Source organism: Ambystoma mexicanum, chromosome 6q (assembly GCF_040938575.1).
Source record: "Ambystoma mexicanum isolate Mex_15411 chromosome 6q, UKY_AmexF1_1, whole genome shotgun sequence".
In the NCBI taxonomy this organism is placed as follows: domain Eukaryota; kingdom Metazoa; phylum Chordata; class Amphibia; order Caudata; family Ambystomatidae; genus Ambystoma; species Ambystoma mexicanum.
This window is the reverse complement of record NC_090937.1, coordinates 274,925,430-274,937,556: the sequence shown is the minus strand read 5'-3', so window position 1 is coordinate 274,937,556 and position 12,127 is coordinate 274,925,430. Positions and strand designations below refer to the sequence as shown.

Genomic DNA, 12,127 nt, shown 5'->3' with positions numbered 1-12,127 from the left:
TTCCATATCCCGATGCGTCGACGACACCAAAGATTTCTACGGTTCGTCGTCGGACGAACCCACTATCAGTTCAAGGTCCTCCCATTCGGACTAAAGTCGTCTCCCAGGACGTTCACGAAATGTCTGGCTCCAGTAGCATCCTGGTTAAGGAAGGAAGGTCATCATGTGTACCCTTATCTGGATGATTTGCTAGTGAGGGGATTGTCTCCGGAAAGGGCACAGGAAAGTCTGAATGCCACCACGTTCCTCCTACAACGTTTGGGCTTCGCAATAAACTTCGAAAAGTCCTCCTTAACGCCATCAAGGACCTTGGTCTTTCTGGGGGCGGAGTTCCAGACACAATCAGGACTGGTAAAGCCATCCGTCGAAAGAGTTCTGAAACTACAGCAAAAAGCAGCGGAATGGAAAGTCGACACCAGAGTGTCAGTGCGAAGGTACATGTCCCTACTGGGGACCATGTCGTCCTGCATACCCTTAATCAACAATTGTCGTCCCTTCATGAGGCCGATTCAGGAATTCTTGGCGGATCGTTGGTCGGACAAATTGACCATCAACAGCAAGCTTGGGCAGGCGCTTCAATGGTGGAGAGTTTCCATAAACCTGATAAAGGGAATGCCCTTGCTGGAGCCTGTGTTCCAGATGACAGTGGTGACGGATGCTTCTCTAACTGGATGGGGAGCTCATCTGGATTCCCTACAGGTTCAGGGTCGTTGGTCATCAGAGGAGTCTGGCCTTCACATCAACGTGCTGGAGTTAAGGGCGGTGCGTTGGGCCCTGAAATCCTTTCTACCACGGATAAAGGGATCAGTTGTACGGATCATGACAGACAACACAACAACGATGTTTTATCTAAGAAAGCAGGGAGGAACTCGCTCCAGGACTCTGTCGACCGAAGCCCAGGAGATCTGGCATTGGGCCCTCCAGCAGAAGATATATCTATTGGCGTTCCACTTGCCAGGAATCAAAAATGTGCAAGCAGACTCTCTCAGCAGGGAGATGAATTGACTACACGAATGGGAACTGAACGACTAACAACTACACCGTGTCTTCGAGAAATGGGGTCGTCCGGCCCTCGATCTCTTTGCGACGAGAGACAACAGGAAATGCCCACAATACGCGAGCAAGTGGCCACAGCAAGGCTCACTAGGGGAAGCGTTCTCCTTCCCTTGGACGGACAAGTTTTTGTATGCTTTTCCCCCGTTTCCGCTCATACGTCGCACACTGCAATGGATCCACAGATATCCATGTCGGGTGATCCTGGTGGCCCCGTACTGGGCCAGACAAGTGTGGTTCTCCGATCTACTCCATCTTTCAGCGGCAGAACCAATGAGGTTCCAGAAGATCCCGAACCTTCTGTCTCAAGAGAAAGGAGTTGTGTGGCATCACGACCCGGACAGCCTCAGTCTGACAGCCTGGCTCCTGATTTCTCTGAGTTTGGTACGTTAGCGATTCCAGCGGACTGTCGTCACATTTTGCAAGCTGCAAGGGCGCCGTCCACGAACGCTTCATATTCATACAAATGGAAGAGATTCTGCATATGGTGCGCAGGTCAACCAGGTTTGGTTCCGCTTAATATCACAGTGGAACAGCTTCTACCATACTTGCTACTCCTAGCTCAAAAAGGTTTGTCTGTTTCATCCATAAAAGTGCATCTGGCTGCCATTTCGAGATTTACTCAGAAGAGACATTCAACTCCATTATTTAGTGACCGGCTGATTAAATATTTCCTTAAAGGATTGTTCCGAACCTTTCCTACCACGAAAAAGTTTCCTCCGTTCTGGAGTCTTAACCTGGTTCTGGCATCGCTGATGAAGGCCCCTTCTTTTGAGCCGATGTCATCGTCGTTATTGAAATTTTGGTCGTGGAAATTGGCGTTTCTGGTGGCTATTACTTCGGCTCGACGACTGTCAGAAATACAAGCATTAGTGATCGATCCGCCATACTTGAGGTTTTTCAATAATAAAGTCGTGTTGGCTACTAATACTCATTTCATTCCTAAAGTTCCTACCATGTTCCATAAGCACTCCTCTATAGTGCTACCGACGTTTTTTCCAACACCTTTGTCTGTTGCGGAGAGGACTCTCCACACATTGGACGTGAAAAGAGCTTTAAAATTTTACCTCCATCGCACTCAAAGCTTCAGAGACACGAGACAACTATTTGTGGCTTATGGCCCTTCGACTAAAGGTAACCGATCTCAAAACAAGGACTATCCCGATGGGTGTCGTCTGCCATTTCTTTTTGTCACTCAAAAGCCGGAAAACCGCTGGAAAAGCGTCCAAGGGACCATTCGACGAGATCCACTTCATCGTCGACGGCATTGTGGTCCGGAATTCCGCTGGGAGATATGTCAGGCGGCTTCCTTGTCTGTACCACACACGTTTACCCGGCATTATTGCCTCGAACAGCAACATGCTGAGGATACGCAGAAGGGTCGTGCAGTCCTACGGCACCTGTTTCAATAAGGGAAGCCCCAATTAAAGGGTTACATCCTTCGGCTCATGTACTTTAAAGTGTTGTGTTGTGTTTTCACTGTTAACATACTATAATGTGATGTTTTGCCATGGTAAATATGCATTATGGTTATTGTGATATTGGTTTGCATACACACCTCCAACGTTGGGGATACTGCTATACAATCTATTCTAAGCATGTGAATCCATGAAAGATCCAATGCTGGAGAAGGGAATAGTTTCTTACCTGTAACTCCATTTCTCCAGCATTGGTATCTTTCATGGATTCACATGCGCCCGCCGGCCTCCCCTAAGCATGCAAACCAGAGATCCCCCATACTACTTTGGGGGCCGAAATCTGAGGGAGCTGCGGGGGCTGGGCTATTTATACCTCTACGTCCTAGTGGCGCTGGCGTACGTGGCCCAAAACGACGTAGATGGGACACAAAAGTGTCGGAATTTTTTCTATGGAATGTCTATATAACTTACCGAGGATTCCCAGTCTGACGACGGGGAATATTCTAAGCATGTGAATCCATGAAATATACCAATGCTGGAGAAATGGAGTTACAGGTAAAAAACTATTCCCTTCAGGGAGAACTGCTTGTTTGATAGAAAACCTGTGACAGGGGTGTGCCATTGTATACAATACTAACACAGGAAAACGGGAGCAATGCAATGATAGGTTAGAGGAGGAGCCAAGTCCCCCACGCTCCGCTCCTATTGCCTGTATGTTGGAAATCAGAGGATGTGACATACACAGAGCAGTTGAAACGACAAAGGAAACCATACCTGTGTTAGGCAGGAACCTGTGCAGTTCCCTTAGCGACCACTGCAAAAGATTTAGGACTACAGGTCGTTGGCAGTAAACCCACTTGGTAGCAGTCTGTACCACCCAGATTTACCTGGTAGCTGTGGCTGAGAAGTCAGACCCCTCTCAAGATGAGTTAGGCAGTATATAGAGTATACACAATAGGTACAGAGATACAGTAGCACAAGCAAACACTGACCAGAGCTTTGGTGTAAAAGTATATAATTATTTAAAGACACACTTGTAAATTACACTAGCACAAAGAGAGGTAAGTAAATTCAACACACAGTCACTATTATATATATACAACCCTGATTACTTATTAGACAAGTCTTAATGAGAAACGCCACTTATTTTCAGACAGAGGTGAGCGCTTAACATAAGATGGCACTCTAATAAGTTATTAAAAAGGGACGGTAAAAGGCAGAGTTATGAAAGCACACAAATTTCAATACTTTTCAAAGAACCACAGTGAGGCATGTTAGGCAAAGTCTACTGGGGAGCAAGGACGTTCAAATTCCAGGCCCACTCTTAGAGAGAGCAAGCGAAATGTGTCCAGGATCACACAGTGGGGGGTATGCCCAAAGAGTCTTGGCAGATAGTTCACAAAAGATTAAGATCAAGTCAGGAAAAGTTAGTTAACAGGTCCCAGGCTAACCCAGGTTAGAAAGTCGAGGATATACCGTCACCCCGAACGATCTGTCGCAAGGGAAGCCAGGCGGGACACAGTACCTGAAAATGGGAAGAACTCTCCAGCGGGGGCAGTTGTTCCTGGCAGCGGATGCAAGTCTGTGTTTCGTCCAGAGGAAGATGAGGTCTCGACGTAGAGGAAAGCTGGAGGTCTTTGCGCTGCCAGGGAAGAAACCAGCCGCAGAGTTTCCCGGTTACAAGGTTACCCTTTTCTTCTCGGTAGTGGTAAACCGTGGTATTCCGGTTGCCGGGGTGCTTGGCACGGGCAAGGTGGCCACGAGATGGTCCAGGAAGGCGAAAAGACGGGCAAACTGGTTATCCCCACCAGTCAAAGGAAGAAGACTCTTCGGGCTGGAGATCTCCTCTGTCGTCGGGAAAAGTGGTGAGACGGTTCAGCAGGGCCCCACCGGTGGTGTCGTCGTTGCAGGTCGGCTCGGCTTCTCCCTCCTCGGATTCGTTAGGTCCTGTGGCGACTTCTGAAGTTCCAGTCCCCAAAGCCCTGCTTTTATGCAGAAAACCCCCATTCATTCAGCCTAGCTGTCACTCAAACATGCTAAGTGGTGAGCCAGGCGGCTCACCACTTGGGCCAATCACACAAGAGTGCGACTTGAGTTGCCGAGGCAACTCAGTCCAGGGTGCCTAAACCCCCTCCCACACCCCCTGTGGTACCCAGACAGAGTGGCACCACTTTTGGAGGCTTCTGTGGAGAAGCCCGCCAAAAAGTGGAACAAAGGGCTCGACTTGGGTTGGAGTCACAGAAGCGAACACAAACGCCATTTTGGAACCAAGTTTCGGCAAAAAATACCAACCGGTGAATTTATATTTAATAAACCGGCGGAATAAACCGGCGGTATGTTCGAGGCTATATTAAAAAGTGGTAGCCTCGAACAATGGGAAAATCCCATAGGAATATATTCGCGGTCCAATATAAAAAGTAGTATCCACTGCCACCAGCCAAAACTCGGTCGGGGGGGACTGGACAGTGCCCCCTCGAACAACAGACCCCGGGGCAATCGAATTGCCCCGACCAGTACGTCCACAATATGATGGTTTGTACTGGTTCTGTTCACAATTTGAGACTAGTAAAGCCAATGGTGGCTTTACATGCCCTGGGAGACAGTAGTCGGTCCCAGGGTATGGAGTCTATGTTTGGGGGTCGCTACGACACCCCGGGGTTACGGCACGGAGGGTGCTGTGTAACCCATATATAAAAAACACATGAAACCCTATGGGGAAAAGGACCCCATAGCCCATAGAACACATACAAAGTCAAAGGAACACCTCAAATCATGTCTAAGAGTGGGAGGAAAAGAGTCTCACTCTTAGCAGGAGAAAAAAAATAAACCCCAAAAATCCAGCAAAGCTACTGGGGGACTCACTAGGTTTGGGAAATTAGCCTTTACAGAGAATTCTCCCTAACAACCTGCATACGAGGAAATATGATGGTTGTTTAAATGAGATTCCTGAAGAAGCAGAGCAAATAAATGGTAAGGAAGAATGGTGACGTCACTAACCATCACCAAGTAAACGTCACACAGAGCTGAACTGACGTACCTAGAAGAGATGCACAGCCCATAGAATGTAGATATTCTATAAGGCATCAAGAAAGTATCGAGGGTAAGGGGATCTTGGGATCAAGGTGAAGAAGCTTATGCCACAGAAACAGATGAAGACATCACGCTTTGTTACACATGTACAGATGCAAAAGAAACGCAAGCAGACAAAGTAATCTTGGGGCTAGCTTTATAGTGAATAGATTGCGGCAAGCGCCAATGTGTGTGTATATATATATATATATATAATGCCAGGCAAGGGCAGGAAGTGAGGGAGGTGCCCGAAACGCCCTGTGCTTAACACCTTGATTACAGGAATGCACCCAAAGGTGATTAGCTGGCTGGCTGTCCGGCAAGGACAGCCACCCTGCTGGGTGACTGATAGCTAGGCTGCAATGGATGGGAGAAACCTGCATAAAAGGCGAAGCTTTTTGGCTTGGAAGGCAGAGTCGACCACTGGACGTAGGAATCCGAAGAAGAACTTGGAAGAGACGCCTGCTGCAACTCCTGGACTGTTGGTTTGCCCGGTGAAGCCCTGCTGCTGTGCTGAAGCTCCGAATTCACCTCGACTAGAGAAGCCCTGCTTCTTCTCCCCTTGAGTTGGTGGGACCAATCAACTCCAAAGTGAACTCTTTGGACATCCTCTCAGAGCTGGCTGTACGTCCGCTGCTGCTACTGGAACCGAAGTGCAGGGAGAGGAACACCAAACGGAGTGTATCACTTTTAAGTCAGACCCAAGCTTGTGGAAGATCCTCCGGAATCCCAGTAAGCAGGATTGACCAAGCTTGAGCCACCTCAACAGAATGCTGGACCCCAGATGCAAGGAAAGTCCAGAGTGGTATCCAAGAGTCGGCAGTGGCGCTATTTGCTGAGACACGAGGAGCTGAAACCGCAAATTGCTGCTGAATAGAAGTTTGTCCTTTTCTGCCACTGACCGTCCCGTTGCAGTGTAGGATTCCTTAGACGTCCTCCCTCCTGTCCCCACGACCGAGGACCAGGAACAGCAGGACCTACAGAGCTGCACAGGAACAGATGCCAGCTGGAACCATTTCTTCTAACCAAAGGTACTGTAAAGTTTGAGAGGACTTACCTCTAGTTGTAGCATTACTTGACCTCAGTTTAGACTTGTCTTGGTTGTTTCTGTATATGTATATGTATATGTATATATATATATATGGACATATATGCATATGGACAAGTAAAGGATGGATGTTTCTACTACGCATTATAGCAGTGCTGGACTTTAGCAAGAAGGTGGAGAAAGCCTCATTTCCAGAGTGTCGCAGTTGAAAAGCAAATTGAATTACAAAGTGAAACTCAGATAAGACCTTGGCTTCTTTGGCTCATCCAGCCTTGTCTGCCAACTTGAGTAAACTAACATTGGATACAAATCATGTAAAATAACAGAACTCCTGTTCAGAAGGCATGAACAAAACAAGGAAGACGTCGGAGGTCTATTAAAAAATAGTATTAAAAAGCACTAGAAGCACGATTCCATGGTCTCCAGTCACAGGCAAGGATGAAGTTGGACGAACAAGATGATCACACCTACGCACGAGGGCAGAGCATGCTTTCACTCCCTGAATTTTTCAGAGCTAAGAACACTCTCAAGGCCGATTTCCAAAGCCTATTTGACAGTAGACCACTGAAGTGATGATGGATTGATATGCTAATTGGTGGGGAGCAGTCGTTAAAGCGAGCTCACCAGCACCTGGATGGCCAGCCTGCATGCTGCTAGACTTAGGTGGAAAAGTACTGACGGAGGTTAGAGTGCCAACCAATTGTAGAGGACTGCGTAATTAGGGGTCCTATAGTTGTGTAAACCATTGGGACGTCGTACATTTAGTGACGTTCATAGTGGTCATTTTTTAGGGGAGGGCTTAGTTGCCCCACCGGATAAGTAATCAAACACATATTCGCACTTTTTAGACTACTATGGATCGTATACTTGGATGTTCACTCTGAGCCAATCACCCATACTCATAGGTTTTTGTAGTTTTCCATGTAGAATGACGTTAGTAAACACGTAGGTTGCTACTGTAACACGAACACATCTCAGTAGATATGACACTGGTAAGACAGGCCATCAACAGATGGCTTGTTTTATAATATTCCCACACGTGGACAAGCTGATCAGGCACAATCATCATGCGGTACTAAAGCGATGCTAGATTGAGAGATGACTAAAGATTAACAATGTGGTATACCTTGGACCATTGTAAAATATAGGTCCTAACATTTTAGACATGAACAATCTGTAAACAATATTTTTGATTCCCCAATAGAAATAAGACAAGCAGCTGAAAGAAAAAACAGTATTGGGAGGCTTGTGAGAGGTAGAAGATGCAAGCAACTCTACAGAAACAACCAAGACAAGTCTAAACTGAGGTCAAGTAATGCTACAACTAGAGGTAAGTCCTCTCAAACTTTACAGTACCTTTGGTTAGAAGAAATGGTTCCAGCTGGCTTCTGTTCCTGTGCAGCTCTGTAGATCCTGTTATTCCTGGTCCTCGGTCGTGGGGACAGGAGGGAGGACGTCTAAGGACTCCTACACTGCAATGGGACGGTCAGTGGCAGAAAAGGACAAGCTTCTATTCAGCAGCAATTTGCGGTTTCAGCTCCTCGTGTCTCAGCAAATAGCACACTGCGGACTCTTGGATACCACTCTGGACTTTCCTCGCATCTGGGGTCCAGCATTCTGTTGAGGTGGCTCAAGCTTGGTCAATCCTGCTTACTGGGATTCCGGAGGATCTTCCACAAGCTTGGGTCCGACTTAAAAGTGATACACTCCGTTTGGTGTTCCTCTCCCTGGCACTTCGGTTCCAGCAGCAGCAGCGGACGTACAGCCAGCTCTGAGAGGATGTCCAAACGAGTTCACTTTGGAGTTGATTGGTCCCACCAACTCAAGAGGAGAAGAAGCAGGGCTTCTCTAGTCGAGGTGAATGCGGAGCTTCAGCACAGCAGCAGGGCTTCACCGGGCAAACCAACGGTACAGGAGTTGCAGCAGGCGTCTCTTCCAAGTTCTTCTTCGGATTCCTTCGTCCAGTGGTCGACTCTGCCTTCCAAGCCAAAAAGCCTCACCTTTTATGCAGGTTTCTCCCATCCATTGCAGCCTAACTATCAGTCACCCAGCAGGGTGGCTGTCCTTGCCGGACAGCCAGCCAGCCAATCACCTTTGGGTGCATTCCTGTAATCAAGGTGTTAAGCACAGGGCGTTTCGGGCACCTCCCTCACTTCCTGCCCTTGCCAGACACACTGGAGCCAGAGGTGGGCTTCACCCGTGAACCCCACCAAAGACCAAACGAACAAAGGGACCAAACCTGGTTTGGCGCGCAGAGTAAAATCTCAAGAAGGACCTTTCCAGCAAGAAATGGCGAAAAAAGACCGGGCCATTTTGACAAAATGGGCACCCATGGGTGCTTTACTGCAGCTGCGAACGCAGCCCGTGGTAAAAACACACAATGGTAGCAAAAAGTAAACCACTGCCACCAGCCATTAACTGTAGAAAGGGTAACATAAAAATGTTTCATGAGAAACTAGACAAAGGGGATACTAAGTAACCCCCCCAGCACCCTGTGGTAAAATAGTGTGTGCTGGGTCTAGAAGGTTACAAATTGTAAGTAAAGTCAATTTCACTTCACTGCTCTTGGAAACAGTAGTTTATCCAAGAGAAGGTATTTGAACATTTGAGAAATCTTAGAGACATTCCTTCTGCCACTGCACTGAAGGTGCTGTGTCTCACAATGCAAAGATGATGTCTATGGAGTTTGTCAGGCTACAAAAACAAAAGAAACCGTGTTAAATCACAGAAAAATACATGAGAGAGTGGGAAAAAGGTTTCACTATCTCCAGGTTAAAAATTAAAAAGTCCTATTGTCAAGCAAAAGTGCTGGGGGTCTCTAAGGTACAGAGGAATTACCACATTTTCGGGGAATTCTCCCCAACAGTGAGGTATAGCTTGAATCGTTTTTTAGGTTGGACAAAGCCTGATTTGCATATGCCCTTTTCTCTGTATTGGCTTGGCTGCCTGAAAAAAATGGTACAGGGGTTGCCCAGAACAATGCCAGTGGGCTGTAATTCAAAACCTTGCAGCCATCCCATGATCACCTTTCGGTTTTGCTTATGGTACGTATATCGTAATTATTTGAATGACTGTTTGTAAAATATTTGCTTTTTAATATCCCAGAAATATAGAAAGATATCGCTCCCTACCACACTAGGGTATGGTTTGACCGTTTGACTATGGCATAAGTGAACTCGAGGCGCCGTGTTCACATGGGAATGGAATGCTCTCTTCCTACTTGCCCGGAGAGCTGTCATGGGCGGGTGGGAGGAGCAGTGAAGGTGTGTCGGGGAATATTGATGCAGGAGTGGGAGGGGCGCGCGACGTATGCGTTCACACACAAGTTGATGCTTTTAACTCAGTGGGCTTGTGTAAACTTGGCTCCACTTCCGAGCGACGACTGAGTCCATGTTTGAATAAAGATGCGAATGTTTTTAAATCTCCAGTCACCTGTTCCCCGGGGATTACCAATAGACGGCGTTGGCTCAGATTTCATCCCATTTCCCTGAGCCGTGCCATGTGGGATTGAATCGCAGACCTTGGTGATCCCTTCAGAGACAGCCTGCTTCAAACCCTTCGGATTATTTGGGATTTTAATGATTTGATTGTCTTTTTACGAGACGTGCCGCGTGGCAGGAACAGACAACACTGGTTCTGGATTATTTTTTGTTAATTTTGTGCCCTCTGCCACAGTCGCCGAAAGCTCCTGGAAAGGGATGGGGGCAGGAGCTCTAGCAGTCTGTGTAAGTAGAACACTTTGCGTTAGTGTCAAATCGCATTTCCGTGTTTGTTATACAACTACTGATATCTGCGGATTTCAGCATTACCTTTTTAAAGTAGCGTGTTCGTTTACTGTTTTTTAAAGTGTCCGATTTAGCATCAGTTTTAGAAACCACAACTAAAGTGTAGTTTGCCAACGGTTGCGTAGTTACAGTATCTGATTCTGGGCTTGTTTTAAGGTAGAGGGAGGAGTTATGTCGCTGTGTGCGTGTAAATAGTAGCACGATTGTTTTTGTCCTACGAATCCCTTTTGTGGCTCTGCTTTGTTGGGGGTCGTTTGGTGGGAATTGTGAACTACTCGTACCGTGAAGTTGCAGATACAGAGCTCGATATGAAAAAAGGACGGTGTTCTCCTGGCTCGTGGCTAACGCTTTTGGGCGCAGCGAAGATTCGGCAATGTCTGGCTCGAGTCGCTCTGGCATCATGGGTGGAAACGGACCAGGCCAGCCTTTTGGTGTGCCTATCAGTCAGGAAAAAGTCCACTCGTTGTATCCTCTTTTCAGTTTTTATTTGTGTTGTCCACCCCTATTTCTGATGTCTCTGTTTTTTGTGCCGTCGTTCCTATTTATAATTTTGTATTATTGAACGCGCCAACGAGTAATATCAATACAGAATAACACATGAGGATAAAGTACCGAACTCTCAAGTTGTTACTTGACAAGATTTTATCTTCTCTGCCACACAACCCTCTCTTCTGTATAGTCCAGTGACCGGCACCACACAACCGGTCTACCCCAAAGCCCTTTTCTTATCCTCTTTGTAGTTCCAGGCACTGGTAGAAATCGTATTGCCAGTTAGTCTTGCAGCTTGCTTCTCAAAACCAGAGCGCAGAGGATTCCTCCAATCCTAATATAGTGGTTGCAGAAGTGATATCCAGTGCTTTAAGTGAGGTAAGAAATTGAGGGGGCGGGGGCTCATTTGGGAGCATAGCTTGCCTGGTGGGCGTGGCCTGAAACTTGAAGTCGTGGCCTTAAGAACAGCATGTAAAAATGAACATAGGTGGTCTCGTCTACATAACTGAGCGCATACTGGACCACTACTGGTACAACCAAACAGTGTGGTCCTGGGCGAATCATTTAATTGTACTGTCTCTTATCGGCAGCACTTAAAGTCCTGGTGTAGTAAATAGTGACATAGAGTGCGATATAATGGTACAGTATACAGTAGTGTCTAGCCCCACAGTGTACAGTACGGCTCCTCCATCTGAGATTATTTTGTGACTCCCCTCTTGTGAATGCAGAAATTACAAGAACCAGAATGCAAAGTTAAGGAATCATAGAATCCAGTAGTGGCTCGTCATTTCATACCTGAAATGCGACAGGTTGCGTTTTTGATAGCTGTTTACTTATAGCTTCTAATCCCTGTCCTCTACAGCACATACATCTTTCCAACTGCTCCACATCTCTGGGGCTTGCCCATGCCAGCGACATTAACGTTCCTTATGGCTTCTACACTCATACAGTAGCTCAAAGCACAAGCTCTGCTACATACACAGCCCTTGTGATGCCTAATCTGTGTTTACGTCTACACTGGGGTATGTACCTTGTTCCTATTGCTGCCAATCTGGGCCCTGTATCTACGCCACATCCCATATAAACTCCTTGTGGCTACTACTGTTGAAACCTGGCCTGTCCCTATGCTAGTATAGAGTACCATCATCGCAGACTGCTAATGCTACCCTTAAATGACATTTTGGGCAGAGAAACGGGGGTAAGGGAACTTCAAGCACTCTGCCATGCACTTTTAATAACTGCCAAGGCACTATATACCAGTCTCG

General features: G+C 47.0%; 1 protein-coding gene across 2 annotated transcripts in view; it reads left to right on the top strand.

Moving 5' to 3' along the window:
* Positions 1-12,127, top strand: part of FAM13A (family with sequence similarity 13 member A) — a 2,868,510-nt gene that overhangs the window by 92,780 nt on the left and 2,763,603 nt on the right. Inside the window, exon 1 of one of the 2 annotated variants that reach the window (XM_069630744.1) lies at positions 9,945-10,313. The exons of the other annotated variant lie outside the window; for it this stretch is intronic. Coding sequence (XP_069486845.1) covers positions 10,287-10,313 — 27 coding nt within the window. The 5' untranslated portion in view covers positions 9,945-10,286. Of the gene's footprint in view, positions 1-9,944; positions 10,314-12,127 lie in introns of those variants that run through there. 2 annotated transcript variants of the gene reach the window in all.